At 39.3% G+C, this 19,633-nt stretch overlaps 2 protein-coding genes across 8 annotated transcripts in view; one reads left to right on the plus strand and one right to left on the minus strand.

Annotated features, from left to right (window-relative positions):
* Positions 1-12,666, minus strand: part of KIAA1328 (KIAA1328 ortholog) — a 372,817-nt gene extending 360,151 nt beyond the window's left edge. For 2 of the 3 annotated variants that reach the window (XM_003261907.3, XM_012506309.2), the window contains exons 1-3: positions 12,343-12,666; positions 7,155-7,190; positions 6,136-6,278 (exon numbers count right to left, since the gene is read on the minus strand). In XM_003261907.3, the coding sequence (XP_003261955.2) occupies positions 6,136-6,278; positions 7,155-7,190; positions 12,343-12,646 (483 nt within the window). In that variant the 5' untranslated portion in view covers positions 12,647-12,666. Of the gene's footprint in view, positions 1-6,135; positions 6,279-7,154; positions 7,191-8,329; positions 8,397-12,342 lie in introns of those variants that run through there. The other variant, XM_030810556.1, reaches the window with a different exon arrangement.
* The window catches only part of TPGS2 (tubulin polyglutamylase complex subunit 2), a 53,145-nt gene continuing 45,834 nt past the window's right edge, over positions 12,323-19,633 (plus strand). For all 5 annotated transcript variants that reach the window (XR_004029640.1, XM_012506313.2, XM_004087720.3 and 2 more), the window contains exon 1: positions 12,323-12,862. Coding sequence is in view for 4 of the 5 variants with exons in the window: in XM_012506313.2 (XP_012361767.2) it covers positions 12,778-12,862 (85 nt within the window). In the remaining variant the exon portion in view is untranslated. The remainder of the gene's footprint in view (positions 12,863-19,633) is intronic.

Below are 19,633 nucleotides of genomic sequence, written 5' to 3' on the forward strand. Positions count from 1 at the left end.
GGGAAGAAGATTCTTTTCTCTCTGAATTGCAATGAACTGTGACCCTTACTTAACACTACATGTGCATATTACTTCCTGATGAATAGTAGGCTTAACTGTGAAAAATAAAGCAATATGGCCACAAAAGAGAGAGGGAACTTGCTGCAGAGTATAATCAGCTAACAGCCTCCAGTTGCCAAACTTTTGGGATCCATTGCAGTGTTCATGCCAATGCCAATGACTGGGAACAGTAGAGACACTAAAACTGAGCTATTTCTGATCCAAATGACATCCTCAAAAGGCAGTATTTGCTCTGGGGTTCCTCACTAGCAAAAAGGACGCTTATCTCAGATTGCATAGCAATCTGAAGTCTGAGGTTCTTCCTAGTCAATCTTCCTTCTTTTCCTCTCGTGTCACAGGTGCCAGACTGTAGTGAAATCTGAAGACTCCCCCTTTCTATTCCTGCTCATTCTACTCTTTATGCTTTGTAGGCTTTTTCTTCATTAAATCTCTTCCATTTCTAAATCCATCTTGCAGTCTGCTTCCCAGAAGACTTGAACTGACCTAATTACCACTGTGAAATCCTTAATGAATTAAGGATACTCAACATCAATACAAACAAAGACTACACACAGAAAAAAATCACAAGATGGCTGGGCACAGTGGCTCACGCCTATAATCCCAGCACTTTCGGAGGCCAAGGTGGGTGGATCACGAGGTCAGGAGTTCAAGACCAGCCTGGTCAACATAGTGAAACCCCGTCTCTATTTACACAAAAATCAGCTGGGCATGGTGGTGCATTCCTGTAATCCCAGCTAGTTGGGAGGCTGAGGCATGAGAATTGCTTGAACCAGAACCCAGGAGGCAGAGGTTGCAGTGAGCCGAGACTGCGCCACTGTACCTGGGCTACAGAGCGAGACTCTGTCAAAAAAAAAAAAAAAAAAAAAAAAATCACAAGACATGCTCTTCAATGAAAAAAAGGAAAAGAAAAAGCACATCACCATTTCCAGTCTTAAGAAAAAGCATACACAGACACATATACCCCCCCACAATGTAGGACATCCTCTTCTAGCCCAGATGGAGTAACAGGGACCAGATTTACCCTAGCTTCAGAAAACAAAACAAAACAAAAACCTGACAAAAAACAGGAAACAATAGTTTTCACTGGATAGCAGGCAACACAGAATGATCACTGGAATTGCAGAAACAAACAGGGCGAGCCCTACAACTGTCCCAGCTAACTGCTGTGGAGAGTTTTCAGGGCTAAGGTAGGTAAACCCAGACAGAGCCCAGCAATCTCCCTGAGTTGAAAAAATACAGCTGGGAGTCCAGGAAAGCCAAGGTTTCTAGTGTTTGCAGGGCAAAGTAATGGCAAGGATAGAGCTGCATAGGAGAGCTCCAGGGATCTGCAGAATCCCTTCGCGTCAACTACTGAGCACTGATGAGCATATATATGTGAGAAAACTACTCATCCCAGGGAAAGAGCCCAAAATGAACAGTGGAAACAATTTCTGTAGCTAATACAGCATAGGAGAACAGTCTGTTCCCACCAGCCAGAGAAGAAAACCTTGTAATTTAAGGGGCATCAGGAAGAGTATTCAAAAGGGTATGGCCTACAATGGGCAAAATTACCCCTATACTAAAAGCTGCTCTGGCACCACCTTTAAAAGCTCAAAACCAAGCTTGGAAAGAATCAAATTGCTTCCAAATAACTTATCACTGTCTCAGAACCCAAAAAGGCAAAATGCATACTGTCTTGTGACATCCAATAAAAGACAACCAAGCAGGCAAAGAAGCAGAAAAATACAGCCTATAATTAGAAGAAAAATTGCTCAATTGAAACCTATCCACAAATGACTTGGATGATAGAATTCAGTGAAGAATATTCAAACAGTTATTATAACTATGTTCCATATGTTCAAGAACCTAGAAGAAAGCATGTCAAGTAGCGACATGGAAGATGTAAATAAAAATAAGAGACCGAAACTGAACTTCTAAAGATAAAACTACATTATTTCATATGAAAAACACACTGGATGAGATTAGTCGCAGATTAGACATTGCAGAAGGTTAATGAATTTGAAGACATAGCAACAGCAATACAAACTATCCAAGGATAAACAAAAAAATTTTTTAATGAAAAAAATATGAACAGAGGATCAGAGAGCTGAGAGGGTAACTTCAAGAGGCCTATTATTTCTGTAACTAAGGTCACTAGAAAGAGAGGGAAACAAAAATATCTGGAGAAACAATGGCTGAAACATTTCCCAATTTGATGAAAACTATAAACCCACAGTCCCAAAAAGCTCAACAAACCTCAAACAAAAGAGATACTTTAAAAATTACTCCAAGGTAGGATGGGCATGGTGGCTCACGCCTGTAATCCTAGCACTTTGGGAGGCCAAGGCGGGCAGATAACGAGGTCAGGAGTTCGAGACCAGGCTGACCAACATGGTAAAACCCCATCTCTACTAAAAATACAAAAATTACCGGGTGTAGTGGTGCGCGCCCGTAATCCCAGCTACTCAGGAGGCTAAGGTAGGAGAATCGCTTGAACCTGGGAAGTGGAGGTTGCAGTAAACCAAGATCATGCCACTGCACTCTGGCCTGGGTGACAAAGCAACACTCCATCTCAAAAAAAAAAAAAATTACTCCAGGGTATACTATAACCAAATTGCTCAAAACCTGTGATAAGAAGAAAATCTTAAAGGCAGCCATATTTAAACACATACACACAGAAAAATAAAGAGGAATAAAAATGACAGCCAACTTCTTAAAAACAATACAAGCTAGGCAACAGTGCAGCAACATCTTTAAAGCACTGAATGAATAAAACTATCAACTCACAATTTTATAACCAGTAAAAATATCTTTTGAAAAGGAAAGAGAAATAAAGACTTTTCAGGCATACATGAGCTGAAAAAATTCTTTCCTAGCATACCTGAACTAATGTTAAAGGAAGTCTTTTAGGAAATCTGGATACATGCACAAGAATGAAAACACCAGAAATGGTAACTACATGAGTAGATTTAAAAGACTTCCGTTGCATTTGTAAAATTTATTTAAAAGGCAATTAAAATAAAACACATCCAAAATGGAATAAAGGAATCCAATAAGAATATGTAAACTATCTCTATTCACAGACAATTTCATCTTATATAGAGAAAATGGTAAGGAATTCACAAAAGAAATATTAGATTAGAAATAGTTCAATAAAGTTGCAGGATACAAGATCAATTCACCAATCAACTGAATTTCTATATACTAGCAATAAACAATCCAACAGTGAAATTCAGAAACAACTGTTTCTAATAACATCAAAAAGTATAAAACATTTGCTGATTCTATAATGCCTACGGAAATACAGGGACCCAAAATAGCCAAAACAATCTTGAAAAAGAAGAAGTTGGAGGACTTATACTTCCTAATTCCAAAAATAAAAATATAAATCAATGGAACAGAATACAGAGAGTCCAGAAATAAACCCTTACACTTATGGTCAACAGATATTTGACAAGGGTGCCAAGAAATTCAAAGGGGAAAGGACAGTTTTTTTAACAAATGGTGCTGGGACAACTGGATATCTACATGCAAAGGAATAAAGTTAAACTACCACCTCACACCATATACAAAAAGTAACTCAAAATGGAATGAGAACTAAATGTAGGAGTTAAACCTTTAAAACTCTTAGAAAAAAATATAGGCACAAATATTTGTGACCTTGGATTAGGCAACAATTTCTCAGATATGACACCAAAGCAAAGGAGACAGAAGAAAACGCCAGATAAATTGAACTTCATCAAAATTTTAAACTTCTGTGCTTCAAAGAACACCAATAAAAAAGTGAAAAGGCAATGCATAGAATGAGAAAAAATATTAGCAAATAATGTATCTGATAAGGGACTTGTAAATGGAATTTAGAAAGAACTCATAACTTAACAGTACAAAGACAAATAACTCAGTTAAAAAAGGATATGACTAGATATTTGTCTGCAGAAGATATACAAATAGCCAAGAAGCACATAAAAACATGCTCATCATCATTTAGTCATTAAGGAAATGCAAATCAAAATCACATTGAATTACCACTTCACACCCACTAGGATGGCCATCCTCAAAAAAGATGGACATAAATGTTGGCAAGAATGTGGAGAAATCTGAATCCTCTCGCATTGCTAGTTGAATGTAACATGGTGTAACCACTTTAAAAAATAGTTTGGAATTTTGTCAAAAGGTTAAACATAAAACTACATGACACAGCAATTCACTTATAAGTATATACACAAGAGAACTGAAAATATATGTCTCCACAAAAACTTGTATATGAATGATCATGGAAGAATTATTCATAATAGCTAAAAAGTTGAACATGTCCATTGACTGATAAATGGATAAACAAAATGTATATTCAGACATAAAAAGGAATGAAGTAATGATATAGCATAGATGAACCTTGAAATCATTATGCTAAATCAAAGAAGCCAGTCACAAAAGGCCACATATTATGTGATTTCCTTTTATATGCAACATCAATAACAAGCAAATCTATAGAGACTGAAAGATTAGTGTTTGCTAGGGGCTGAGATGACTGGGGAATCAGGAGTGCCTAATTGGTATGGGGTTTCTTTCTAGAGTGATAAAAATGTTTTGAAACTAGACTGTGGTGATGGATCCACAATTCTGTGAATATAAACACAGATAAAATCAAAATAATAAACTGTACACTTTAAAAAGGTTAATTTTATATGCAAATTATATCTCAATTTGAAAAAAAAGAGAGTCGACTAAAGCAAAAGTAATATGTATTTTGGGGTCTGTGCATATAAGTAAAATGTATGACAACAATATCAAAAAAGTCAGGACGTGAGAAATAAAGTACAGTGTTGAAAGGTCCTTAAACTATAGGTGATGTGGGAAAATATCACTTGATAATAGGCTATGATAAATGAAAGATGTATACTATAATCTCTAAAGAAGCCACTGAAATAATCCAATCAAAGTTATAGCCAATAGGACAAAAATATGAACTTAATCTAAAAGAAGGCTATTGTTCAATGTAAAACAAATCAACCATTATGTGAAAAAACATTTTTAACTTCTTTTGATAAGAACTTGCAAATTCAACTATTCACACCCCAGTGTGAAGTAGGTACACTGGTACAAGTAACATAAAGTGGGCCTTTTGATTCAATCATAGTAAAATCCTGTAGTAATAAATGAGGCACCGGAAATATCTTTGAGAACATAATTCACAGACTGAAAAAAGTTTTCTAAAAAGGTCTGATAGTAAATGTTTTTAGCTTGTGGGCATGCAGTCTCTGTAGCAACTCTGCTATTGTAACACAAAAGCAACCATAGACAATTATGTAAAACAATGAGCACAGCTGTATTCCAAAAAACCTTTATTTATAAAACAGGAAGAAGGATTTGGTCCACAGGTTATAGATTCCAGAACATTCATATACAAGTTTTGTATAGACATCCTAGTGAGTGTGAAGTGGTATTGAACAACTCTGGTTGCAGAGGGAAAATATAACAAAAATTAAAGTAAAATAAACTGGTCAGATAGGACATGTGCCAAAGGAATGCACCAATACTATTACTATGCCTAGTCATTGATTTGTCCCTCATCTTTACGAGGGACAAATCAATAATGTGGCATAGTAATAGTAAGAAAGATAAAGATACCATAAAGTTTCAAAAGTAATAATCTTTATGATATTATTTTCAAAGTGAGGGAAATAATAATAAGGGCTAATTTTCTTTAATAATGTATCTTTCTTATGTAAAAGGGTTCATCTATCAAATAAATTCACAAGAATAAAAATCAAAAAGGCTGCCTAATTAAAAAGCAATTCTCATCAGTTTGATTTACTAATGCCACACAGATCAGAATGTAGTTCTTTTGAGACATATCAAGATAATACATTATCATGGCTAACACTTAAAGCAAGTCAGATGTTTTGGAGCAAAACCCTTGAGTAATCTAGATAATTTAGGCTCAAACCTGGCATCATCAAAGGATCCTGGAATCCTCTGTATCTTTTAAGAATGTTTGTTGATCACCTAGTATACTTTCAAAGGTTCTTCTACCCTTTTTGGTCAGCACTCATAAACACTGGAGACCAAGGAAAAAAAGACTAAAAAAATACTAACCTGTTCATCTACTGAATCTCCTGTGCCTTTTAAGGACTCCATGGAGATTGAAGCATCAGTCACCCTGGAAGTCTTAAGTTTAACATCAGCTTTTGGACTCATCAGCTTGTGTCTTGATCTGACATTTCCTTCAGTAGAAATTCCTAAGGATTTCCATTAAACAAGATTTCAAAATTATATCTTATTATCGTAAACCCTCCCCCATCAACTCCTTCCTTGGAATCCTCTACTTTAAGGGACCTGATGGAGAAATTCTCTTATTTTATAAACTTAATTTTAAGCTCTTAATATATGAATCATAAAAATAATACGTTTTAAAGAAATACACTAAAGATTGAATTGAAATTTGTTTTTATTTTTATTTTTTTGAAGAGACAGGGTCTTCCTATGTCTATCCAGGCTGGACTCGAGAACTCCTGGGCTCAAGCAATCCTCCCACCTCAGCCTCTGGAGTAGCTGGATCTACAGGATCAAGTAACCACGTCCAGCTTAACTGAAATATTTGTAAAGGGTACTGTAAATATTCATAAGTCACATTAAAACCAATAAATTACAATATGCCAAATATACATTAACTTAGGGGAAATCAATGATATTTTTCACCCTATATAATGAGGGTGCCTTCAATAGTTGCTTTACTACCATCTAGTTACAACCATTAAACTTGAAGTGTCTCTTACATATACCCTGTATCAAGCAGTAGTCATACTTTTATTTGAAATATTAAATTTGGCTATCATTTGTAAAAGAAAAAATAAGAAAAGAATCTTTTGCCCCTTACCACATGAAATGTTCTACAAGTTCATTAAAAGCTGATTGGGCCAGCCAATCCCAAAGATAAGCCAGTATTTCAAACCTTAATAGGGTTATGACAAATATTCAAAAAACAAATTTTAGGTTTTGATGTACTGCTCTGCATCCAGTTATTTATACCTGCAACATTGTTCTAATAGCTTTATTTTCTTCTAACATTTAAGGACCAAAGTAAGCTTCCCAAATTTTAACATAGAAAATCATACCTGGAACGTACACTACCGATTGTTCTTCATCAGAACCTATGCAGGAGAACATGAAGGAAAATACAATAATATTATCCAGCATCCAAATGCTGCTTCTCTTCTGTATACCTCTTATAATTCATAATTTCTTTTGACCTGGGAATTTATAACTAACTTTTAAAAACAAAGTTAGAAAGCAAAGTAATTGAATTAAAAACAAAGTTAGAAAGCAAAGTAATTGAATTAAAAACAAAGTTAGAAAGCAAATTGAATTAAATGTAGCAAAATTAATATTCTCTAAAAGTTCACCTTTATATATTCACAACTACACATCTTATAAAAATCTTGGAAGGCCTTGTTCCATGAAATTTTATCCACTCTCAAGTAGGTTACCCTGCAATATATACTCTACTATTAGGTTCCTTTCCTTTTCCTTTCCTTTTGTAAACAAAAAGTTAAGTGCTCCAGTTTGGTCATTATTGAGGAACTGACAATTCTGAAGAGTAAATAATTTCAAGATAGGCTTTAGCTTTGAAGAACAAACACTGAGGGCAAGTCAATCATGCAAATACAAAGACATTATTTTTTTTTTCTACAGTGCATTCATAAAATATCCCAAGAAGCCCTATTTAAAAAGTAGAAGAAATTTAAGACAAAAAGAACCATTTTGAATTTCAAAAAGAGAAATTTAGAAAGGCTATAACACACTGTTTTCAACTGTCACCTTGATCCAACTCAATTTTTCCTCTCCCAGGATTATTGCAATAAGCTCCTAACTGCTCTCTGTCAGTTCTGTGCATGTTCCCTTAACAACCTATTTTTTCACACAGTGGTTAGAATGATCATTTTAATAGTTATGTCATTTCTCATTTAGATTAAAAGCCAAAGTATTAACAACAGCCTACAATGCTCAAGATCGGATCCCTATAACTTGTTACATCTCTGATCTCACTCCCTACTATTTCTCTCACTCATTCCTGGCTTTCTTGTAATTGTTAATGAGCTATGCAAGCTCCTACCTTATAGCTTCTGCATGTATGATTTCTTCTACCCAGGAAGCTCTTTCCTCAAATATCTTCATGGCTCACTTTAGGACTTATGTCGTATGTAATGTCATGTCACCTTCTGATTGAAGCTTTCACTTCCTAACCATATAGGTACTTGAAATTGCAAAAAACTCTCTTCCCGCAACTTACCTACCCCCGCCTACTATCTGCCTCTTTCCTGCTTTATCTTTTCTCCACAGCACCAATATCATTGAACATAGGCCAGGCGCAGTGGCTCACGTCTGTAATCCCAGCACTTTGGGAGGCCGAGGTGGGCGGATCATGAGGTCAGGAGATCGAGACCATCCTGGCTAACACGGTGAAACCCCGTCTCTACTAAAAATGTAAAAAAAAAAAATTAGCCGGGCATGGTGGCAGGTGCCTGTAGTCCCAGCTACTTGGGAGGTTGAGGCAGGAGAATCGTGTGAACCCGGAATGCGGAGCTTGCAGTGAGCTGAAATGGCGCCACTGCACTCCAGCCTGGGCAACAGAGCGAGACTCTGACACACACACACACACAAACACACACACAAAAAAATCATTGAACACATATTTTCCTTATTCATGACCTGATCTCATCTCACTAAAATGTAAGCACCAAGAGGGTGATGATTTTTGTTTTATTTTGTTCAGTGTTGTACCCTCAAACATAAAAGAATGTCTGGCTCCATCTATGAAAGAATAAAATTGGTATTGATTTAATTTTATAAGGCATTGTCCAACAACCTTATATGTTATATCTCTGTGATTCAAAATATGCAAACAAAACTTTTTTTTTTTTTTGAGACAGAGTCTCACTCTGTCACCCAGGCTGGAGTGCAGTGGTGTGATCTCAGCTCACTGCAAACTCCACCTCCCAGGTTCAAGCAATTCTCTGCCTCAGCCTCCCAAGTAGCTGGGATTGCAGGTGCCCGCCACCACACCTGGCTAATTTTTTTGTAGTTTTAGTAGAAACGGGCGTTTCATCATGTTGGCCAGACTGGTCTTGAACTCCTGACCTTGTGATCCACCTGCTTTGGCCTCCCAAAGTGCTGGGATTACAGGTGTGAGCCACTGCAACCGGCCAACAAAACCTTTTACTTTCAGCTACATCCATGCCAAATTTCTTTTCAAATATATAAAACTCTAAATAAACTACTTCAATATTTTTAATAAAAATATTTGAAATTGCCTCTATCCTTTCTAATAATTTGTAATGTATTTTCATCTCATTTTATTAAGAACCCACATATTTACCTCCATCAAATCTAGAATTTCCCAACAAATGTATATTTTATGGGAAGTCAAACAGACACATTATATACCAAATTTATAGTGAGCCTACTAGTGGGTCATTTCTAGATTATTTATAATACCTAAAACAATGTACATGCTATATAAATAGTAAATTGTATAGTTTAATTTGTATTTTTTGTGCGTTATTTCTTTTTTTTTCCTCAAATATTTTCCATCCACATTTGAATGAATCAGCAGATACAGAGGGCTAACTGTAATTAGAAACCCAGGCAGAAGTGGTAGAGAGGAAGATGCACCTCTATCCCAGACCTCCAGGATTTGAAGGAAATACGCTCAGTACTGCCCATTCTACTCTAATCTGCTGACTTTTGCCAGCAATACATGTATATGTAATTATTATCAACCACAGAGACTTTCTGGGCTAATATATTATTTTTACCACAACATAAAGTCTTTGTTTCCATTTGAGAACTGAACAGCAGAGATTATATTGCAATGTTTTGAGCAGGTCACTTGCAGTCCATATTTTTTAATATCAACTCCCTGATATTGCTAATGGTAACACACTTGAGTGCATTTAAGCAGTCAAATTTAGGTACTGCTGAAACACTAACTCATTCTGACATTACTAGAACTGTAATGAAGGACAAAGGCAACTTAAACTGAAGGAGCATATTTTGCTGGAAGATTTAACCCATAAAATGACAACACCACACACTCATTGTTTACAGATGAGGTACTAAAACATTCCTTGTGCAAAACAGCACTGCTGAATCATACTGTGCAGGAGATGCATAACTCACAACAACAACAATAAAAAAAAAAAAGGTGCCATTCAGTCACAGATGATCTGTCCTCTCATGATGGAAACATCAAGAACTAATAAATCTCTCCATCACATTTCTCTAAATATTTAGGTGAAGTATTGAAAATCTTTTTTCAATAGTGTGAAAAGAATATCAGATTATAGGTACTTACTTTTTGGTCTTTTTCTATTGAAAATTCTACTATAAAGGCTCTAGGGTGGTCTGGGAAATAATCAATATGACAAAGGAATCAAGATGCAAAGACATGTAACTAAATCAAATGATTAATAACTATCATTATGCTTTTCAGCAAATATTCAGTAACAAATTTACATTTGACATTGCTTACAGTGACATTCTCTATGGAGATTTAAAATGCAAATATCTGAGGCTCGATGTTAACTGGTCATTACGTGGAATAGGCTGGGGGGAAAGGTGACACTAGCAACCTTGCAATTCCTTTCATACATCTGAATTAGATCGTATAGGATAAAATCGCCACCATTTTTCCCCTGTACAGTTTCAATTCCTCACTATCTATGAGAAGACGAATATTTTACATTAAATGTTGGGAGTCAGAATACAAGAGATAAGGGAGTATATATGACTTCTACGTAAAATAGGGAGTGATATAACTACATGACTAAGTGAAAGTACTGGATGCGAAGACCAAGAGCATAGGTTCAGTCCACATATCTATTAATAAACTTATTCAGTCCCATTGCAATAGCCTGTCCCCCCCAAACCATTGATTCTATTATTTGAACAGTACCATAGGATGCTATAAGCTAATAACTTTCAAGTATCTCCTCCATCACAAAATCCTGTCAATGCAGAAGCAGTGTTTCTTGAGAAAAGACTTATCCCAATTTCCTAACTTCCTAATTCAGCCCAGTTGTCCGCAGTGCATATATTCTCTTCTGATAGGTAAAGGAAAAAATTTTTAATTTGCACACTGCAGTAGTATGCTTTCATCCAGTGTATGTACATGATTTCATTTGCTTTTCACCAACCTATCAGAGACAAATGGTAATTATGTCTAGTAAGTGCAAACACTAAACACGAGCAGCACAGAATACAAACATATCCCTCTCTACACATGACACTAATCCTAGTAACTCAACAATGGAGTTGATAACACACTTTTGTAAGTTTCACTGGGAGCTAAGAAGAATGCCCAGTGATTCTGCCAAAGGTAACAGCAACGTCTCAAATAATGCCATCACCAATCCTAGCAAACACCAAAAGAGCTGCCTCTGTAAGCACTCAGTAACACTGACTGCCGTCCCTTTTTCAAGTAACCCCTCCAAGGAACGTGAAGTAAATTATCAGGACCAAAGCTCAAGCAAGAAGAGTCTACCTACTCCAAGGAAAGAAACACTCCTGTCACACAAACATCTCATCACTGCTGCTGAACTGGTAATACTACCACTGGACTAAAAAGTTCCACTCCTTCTCCACCTCACAACGATCCAAGAACTTCAATGACTGCCAGTGACCCACACTCTACACGTAGGTCAACAATACTTCCAGGCACAATGATTCCCATCTTACGCAGTAACCAGCACTACCAGACCACATCCCAGTAACCAAGCTCCACACATCTCCTAAAACCCCAGTATTAAAATACATCATCACTGGAGGGCCTTTTAAGTCCGAAAGGTCCTGACTTGCTCCTAGCAATGCAGACTGAAGACAATCCTAAATCAAAACAAAAAGGCTCCCTGTCCAGCTAACACCCACTCCTCCCTCAACTTCGAGCTCGCTCCGCACACTCAAGTCAGCCTGGGGGCACTCTGACAGGCGGGGCAGAGGGACCTCGGAGGGCCCTCCCAGCCCTGGACTGAGCCTGAACTCAAGGCTCTTTTTCGAGCTCACCGCTAGTGAGGGCTGGGAAGCATCTGCGCCGTGTCCCCACACCTGGAGACAGTACCAGTCTCTCGGCCACCTAACACCCAAGCAAGGGGAAAGCCCAGCACCTAGACTGAGGCCGAGCAGCACGTCCCCATTCCCGGGGTTAGTTCGGAGCTTCTCCTCCGCTCTCTGACTGCCACGCGACGGCTCGCCCCTCGCCGTCCCGTGGAGGGCGCCGGCGCCCCCTGTCAGGCGGTCAAAGGATACAGTCCCGGCTCCAGAACGCCGCGGCACCGGGACGGGAGGGGCCCGCCACGTCCGCCATCTTGAAACAACCGCCACTTGGGGCGTCGCGCCGGGGCCGACACGCCTCGGCCTGCAGGCTCGGTCCCCATTGGCCGCGCCACGCAGAGGCCCGCCCCCGCCTGCGCGGCCGGCCCCTGCGGGGCGAGAGGGTCGGGGCTAAAGGGAAGCTACGTCCCGGAGGTGCAGTGTGGGGCAGCGGGCGGGGCCGCGGGAACCGGCGCCCCACGGAGCTGCTGCTGTCGGACCAACCCCGGGCCCCCGTCATCACTGCACCGCGCTCTCAGACGCCGAGAACTACCGTTCCCGGCATGCTCAAGTTCATGACTTGGCCTCGGCGCTGAGGCGGGGTCCGGCCCTCCACGCGCTCCCGCCGCGCGCGGATCGGGTTCGCGAGCCATGGAGGAGGAGGCATCGCCCCCGGGGCTGGGCTGCAGCAAACCGCACCTGGAGAAGCTGACCCTGGGCATCACGCGCATCCTAGGTGAGGAATGGGGGCACGGTGCCGAGAGGGCGTGGAGGAGAAGGAAGGAGGAGCGGAGGGATGAGGTGCGGGGTGGGCGGCGCGACGCTGGCCCCAGAACAGGAGTGGACATCGCTGCTGGAACTTGCGTTGTTACGGAGGAAAGTGGGGGTCCTGGGTTTGTGATTAGGCCTTGAAAGTGTTTGCCAGGAGTGTTCGGAGGCAGAGCTGGGAAGCCTGAAGGTTCCCCCACTCACCGCCACCCAAGGTCCCACCCAGAAAGGACGGGCAAAGACCTGCAAAGGGAACACAGCAAGCACCTGACGGTTGGGAGGTTGGATCTCCTCCCAGGAGGCATTCTCAGCCAGGGCATTATCCCCGAAACCCAAGACATTTCTCTGGGGGAAGTAATGCACCCGACCTCCCAGGGCGACAACTACTTCGGATCTGAAAGGAATCCAACCTTGCACCACTGAATGACTCAGAGTTTTTCATTTATCGAACATTTCTTTGTTTGCTTGTTTGTTTGTTTTTTGAGACAGAGTTTTGCTCTTGTTGCCCAGGCTGGAGTGCAATGGCGCGATCTCGGCTCACTGCAACCTGTGCCTCCTGGGTTCAAGCAATTCTCCCGCCTCGCCCAGCTATTTTTTTTTTGTATTTTTAGTAGAGACAGGGTTCCACCATGTTGGCCAGGCTGGTCTCGAACTCCTGACCTCAGGTGATCCGGCCGCCTCGACCTCCCAAAGTGCTGGAATTACAGGCGTGAGCCAACGCGCCTGGCCTATCAGACGTGTCCTTAGTACTCACCACTAAGTTAGACGTGAGGTTAAAAATATGAAAAAGACACAGTTCTGTGAAAAAATAAACAAATGAGGTCCCTAGGAGTGTGAAAAGAGGTCAGTAATCTACTGTTACTCAGAGATGTCACAGGAGGGGACTGATCTTATCAGGGAAGTTAAAGAACATGTCACAGAGGAGATGATGCTAGATTTTGAAAGACATATAGGAGTTAGCCAGAAAACTAAGGAGGAGAAAGGTCTTTTAAGAAGGGTGAAAAGCACGCTTCAGTGCCTTCCCATCACAATTATAATAAAATCCAAATGTCTGTACCATGACCCACAAGTCCCTGTATGATCTGCTCTCATCTCTTTCTGACTTTGTTTCCACTCTTTTGCCCACATGGCCTTCTAGCTGTACCTTAAATACACTAAGCGGATTCCTGCTTCAGGGCTTTTGCAATTTGCTAGTCCTTGCACCTGGAATTATCTTTCTCTGAATGTCTTGCTTCTTCGGGCCATTCAGATCTCTGATCAAATGTCATTACTTCAGAGAAACCTTCCCTGAATATAGTTCGAATAACCGCCATCTTTCTTGCTCTCTCTTTCCTTACCCTGCTTTTTCTTTTATCCTTATAGCACTGTCACTACTTGAAATTATGTATTTGTTTGGTTGATTTTTTAAATTTGTGTCTCTTTTAGTAGAAGTCCAAGACCAAGTGTGATTTAGGAATGAGTGGTTTTAACATATGAAAATCAATTAATAGCTGGGCATGGTGGCCCATGTCTTTAGTTCCAGCTACTGGGGAGGCTGTGGTGGGAGGGTCATTAAAGCCCAGTTCAAGTCCAGCTGGACAACATAGCAAGACCCTGTCACTAAAAAAAAAAAAGAAACTTAAAAAAATCAATTAATGTAATACAACTTATTAATAGAAAAAGACAAAAACTACATAATCATCTTAATTAAAAAAAGCATTTGACAAAATCTAACATCCTTTCTTGATTAAAAAAAAAACTCAAGAAACTAGAAATAGGATAGGATAGAGCTAGAATTTCCTCAACCTGATAAAAGACATCTATGAAAAACCCACATCTAACATCATATGTAATGGTGAAAGACTGGCAGCTTTCTCCTTAAAATTGGGAACAAAAATTGTATTAGGGTTCCCCAAGATCACATCAGATTCAATGATTTGACGGAAGGATTACAGGACTCAGGAGACAGTCCTACTCATGGCTATGATTCATTACAACAAAAGGTTTTGGCAGCCCGATTGGCAGACCTTTCTAAGGATTATTGTCTTGGGCCTGCTATGTTCACTCTTTTCTGCATGGCAAGAATTCCACTTTTATCACTTCTCTTCAACATTGTACTGAAGTTTCTAGCTAGGGCAATTAGGCAAGAAAATGAAATAAAGACATCCAATTGAAAAGGAAGAAGTTAAACTATCTGTGTGCAGATGACATGATCTTGTATATAAAAAATCCTAAGGAATACACACACACACACACACACACACACACACAAAGCCTATACACCAGCAATGAACAATCCAAAAATAAAACTAAGAGAAAAATTCAATTTACAATGGTATGGAAAAGAATAAAATGTAGCTGGCACAGTGGCTCACACCTGTAATCCCAACACTGGGAGGCCAAGGTGAGAGAATTGCTTGAGACCAGGAGTTGCAGACCAGCCTGGGCAATGTAGTCTTTATGAAATATTTTAAAATTAGCCATGTGTGGTAGTGCATGCCTTAGTCCTAGCTACTCATGAGGCTGAGATAGGAGGATCACTTGAGCCCAGGAGTTCGAGGCTACAGTGACCTATGATCACACCACCGCACTCCAGCCCAGGCGACAAGAGTGAGACCCTATCTCAAAAAAAATAAAAGAATAAAATAGGAATAAATTAACACAAGATGTCCATGACTTATATACTGAAAATTACATAAGACTGTGGAAAGAAATTAAAGACAACCAAAATAAATGAGAAGACATACCATGTTTATGGATTGGAAGAGTTAATATTGTTAAAATCTGTTACTCCCCAAATTGATCTACAAATCTCAGATCTACAGTTCCCATCAAAATCTCAACTGTCTCTTTTGTAGAAATCGAGAAGCTGATTTAATCCTAAAATATGATATAGAAATGCAAGAGACCCAGAGTAGCCAAGATAAACTTTTCTTTCCAAAACAGAAAAAAAGTTCCTCTTACTCACATTTCCCTATACTATATTTGAGATGATGGAAAAGTTATGGTGATGGTTGTACAACAGTGTGAAAACAGTGTGAATGTACTTTATGCCACTTAACTGTACACTTAAAATTTACTAAAATGATGGTTTTATGTTATGTGTATTTTAATACAGTTTAAAAAATTTAAAGCCACAGTTGTCTTCAGAGTGGTAGTAGCATAAAAATAGAAATCTAGATCAATGAAATAAGATTGAGAGTCCAAAAATAAACATCCTATTTATGATTCATTGATTTTTTTTTTTTTTTTTTGAGACAGAGTCTCGCTCTGTCGCCCAGGCTGGAGTGCAGTGGCGCGATCTCCACTTGCTGCAAGCTCCGTCTCCCGGGTTCTAGCCATTTTCCTGCCTCATCCTCCCGAGCAGCTGGGACTCCAGATGCCCACCACCACGCCCGGCTAATTTTTTGTATTTTTAGTAGAGACGGGGTTTCACCATTTTGTCTCGATCTCCTGACCTCATGATCCCGCCTGCCTCGGCCTCCCAAAGTGCTGGGATTACAGGTGTGAGCCACCGTGCCCGGCCTGATTCATTGATTTTTGACAAGTATGTTAAGACTTCTCAATGGGAAAAAATAGTTTTTCAACAAATGGTTCTGGGTTTCCACATGTAAAATAATGAAATTGGACCTCTACCTCAAATTATATACAAAAATTAACTCCAAAAGTATCTTAGACCTAAACGTAAGAGCCAAAACCATAAGACTCTTGGAAGAAAACAGGCCTTAGATTCCTTTTTTAAGTGACCTTGAATTAGGCACTGGATTCTTACATATCACAAAAGCATAAGCGACAAAAGAAAAATAGATAAGTTGGGCTTAATCAAAATTTAAAATGTTTGTGCTTTTAAGGATACAGTCAAGAAAGTGACAAAACAATCCAAAAGATAGGAGAGGATATTTGTAAATCATATATATGAAAAGGAACTTACAGATCTGCAAAGAACTCTTACAACTCAATAAAAGACAAATAATTCAATTTTAAAGGATCAGGGTAGACATTTCTCCAAAGATACACAAATGGCCAGTGAGCACACATAAAGATGATTATCACCATTAGCCATTAGGGAAATACAAATCAAAACCATAATGAGATTTCACTTCACACCTACTAGGATGGCTATAGTCAAAAAGACAGATACAGCAATTGTTGGTGAGGATATGAAGATATCATACACTGCTGGTGGGGATGTAAAATGGTACAGCAGCTTTGAAAACTAGTCTGGCACTTCCTCAAAAGATTGGAGTTACCCTATGGCCCAGCAATTCCATTTCTGGATTCCCTTTCTGGATTTCATTTTTGCAAGAGAAATGAAAAGATATTTACATGAAAACACTTGCATACAAATGTTCATAGCTGCATTATTCATAATTGTCAAAAGTGAAAACAAGCCAACATCCACCAACTGATGAATGTGATATATAAAATGTGATATATCCATATAACAAAAAAAAATTCATCCATAAAAAGGAGTGAAGTACTGATCCTACAACATGGATGATCTTGAAATGAAAGTGAGAGAAGCCAGTTGCAAAAGCCACATGTATGATTCCATTTATATGAAATGTCCAGAATAGACCAATCTATAGAAACTGAAAGTAGATTAGTGGTTGCCAGAGGCTGGTAGGAGAGGGGACTGCTAATATAATAGGTATGGGTTTCTTTTGGGGGAAAGGATGCATAACTCTGAATATAAAAATCTCTTTATAAGAATGAATTATGGTATGCGAATTAGGTCTCAGTAAAGCTATTTTAAAAAAGGAATTCTAAACACAGTACTATTAGAATTCCTACTCTAATCCACAGGACTGTGAAGATGATGAGATACCACACCTCGATTATGTTACATTAAATGGCAAAAGCAAGATTATCCAGGTAGGCCCAATCTAATCACATAAGCCCTTTAAAACAAGCTGTTAACAGGGAAGTCAAAGAGATTTAAGGTAGGAAAAGAATTTGTTATGCTGTTGCTGACTTGAAGATGCATGGGACCTTTTAACAAGGAATGTAGGTGGCCTCTGCAAGCCGAGAGTGGCCCCAGCTGACAGCAAGCAAGGAAATGGAAGCTTCAGTCCTGCAACCAAAAGGAATTGAATTCTGTCAATAACAGGAATGAGTTTCCAAGATGATCCTAAGCTCCAGATGAAAATAGAACAGCTAAAATACCTGTCCGCACACCTGGTGTAAGGAAAGACCAGTGATTTCAGCCTAAGTAGAGAAGCCAGTCATGCTGTGCCAGGCTTGTGAGCTACAGAACCATGACTTAATAAAAGGGTGTTGTTTAAAGCTGCTAATTCATGGTAATTTATTACTCAGCAATATAAAACATTCCCCCAAATGTTTGAAAGAAAGGAGCAAATGCTATGCACGTCCAAAAGACACACAAGTGTAATATAGCACATGTAATTATGGACTATTATGATAGAGTTTAGACCAAACATATCTGTCATAACAATAAATATAAATGGTCATGGCTGGGCACTGTGGCTCATGCCCGTAATCACAGTGCTTTGGGAGGCCAAGGTGGGAAGATCACTTGAGGCCAGGAGTTCAAGACAAGCCTGGGCAACATAGTGAGACCCCTGTCTCTAAAAAAAAAATTTTTTTAATTAGCCCAGTGTGGTGGTGTGCACCTGTAGTTCCAGCTACTTGGGAGGCTAAGATGGGAGGATCACTTGAGCCCAGAAGTTCGAGGCTGAAGTGAGCTATGATTACACCACTGCACTCCAGCCTGGGTGACAGCAAGACCTTGTCTCTTAAGTATACACATATAGGTTTATGTCACCTATTAATAGAAGAAGATTTAAACCTGACTCACAAAACCCAGTTATTTGCTGTTTTCAAAAACATACCTAAATCAAATTAAATCAAATGTTAAATATAAAAAAGATGGATGCATGTTTCTGGGATCCCACAACCACCCACACTTTTAGATCCACCAGATCCGCTGCAAGGACTCACAGGACTCAGAAACAGTTTTAGTCCCATGTATAATTTATTACATTGATTAGCAGGAGAAAAAGACATAATTAGAATCTAGAGGAATCCGTGCACAGGCTTCTGAAGTGTTCTTCTCGTCAGTGGTCACATAGAATACACTTCTTCCTTAAAGAGTGAAATTCAACAATAGATTTGCAGTGTTTCTTCCCCGGAAAGCCTGTTTAAGCCTCAACTTCCAGGGGTTTATTGAATGCTGGTCACGTTGGCAAAACAACCAGTCACAGCTCTCAAAATTTCAGCCTCCCAGAAGGATAGCTGCGGAATCAAAAATTGTTACTGCTTTTGCTGCCACCGCCACCACTGCAACTTCCAACCCTCTGAGACCAAAACACCTGTGAAACTATGCTTGCGAAAAGACCTGGTCTCCCCATTTGTTCTCTTCCTCATCTGCTGAGTCACTTCTTCCAGGCTTTATGAAAGTATGTTTCCATGCAGGCATCCCAGTCACCAGAGGGAGTCTAACTGCACTGGAATCTAGGAAATGAGGTCTTTAGCTAACCAGTCTAAAATAAAGGAAAGCATGCCAGCGGGGAACAGTAGGAGGTGTTAATTGAGCCAGTCTGCAGTAACTGCCACATCATCCTTCAAGGCCCAGATCAGCTGTGTGCAGTTTCCGAGGTTTTCTATCACTTACTTATTCAGTCTTTGTCAACCTCCCTCTGCCTTCAACTCCTGTGGCCCTGACAGTCAGTATCACCTAGTTTAACACATAATTACATATTATATTGAGTTTTCACTTTTGTTTCATGTTTGTCTTATT

This window comes from Nomascus leucogenys, chromosome 4 (assembly GCF_006542625.1).
Source record: "Nomascus leucogenys isolate Asia chromosome 4, Asia_NLE_v1, whole genome shotgun sequence".
In the NCBI taxonomy this organism is placed as follows: domain Eukaryota; kingdom Metazoa; phylum Chordata; class Mammalia; order Primates; family Hylobatidae; genus Nomascus; species Nomascus leucogenys.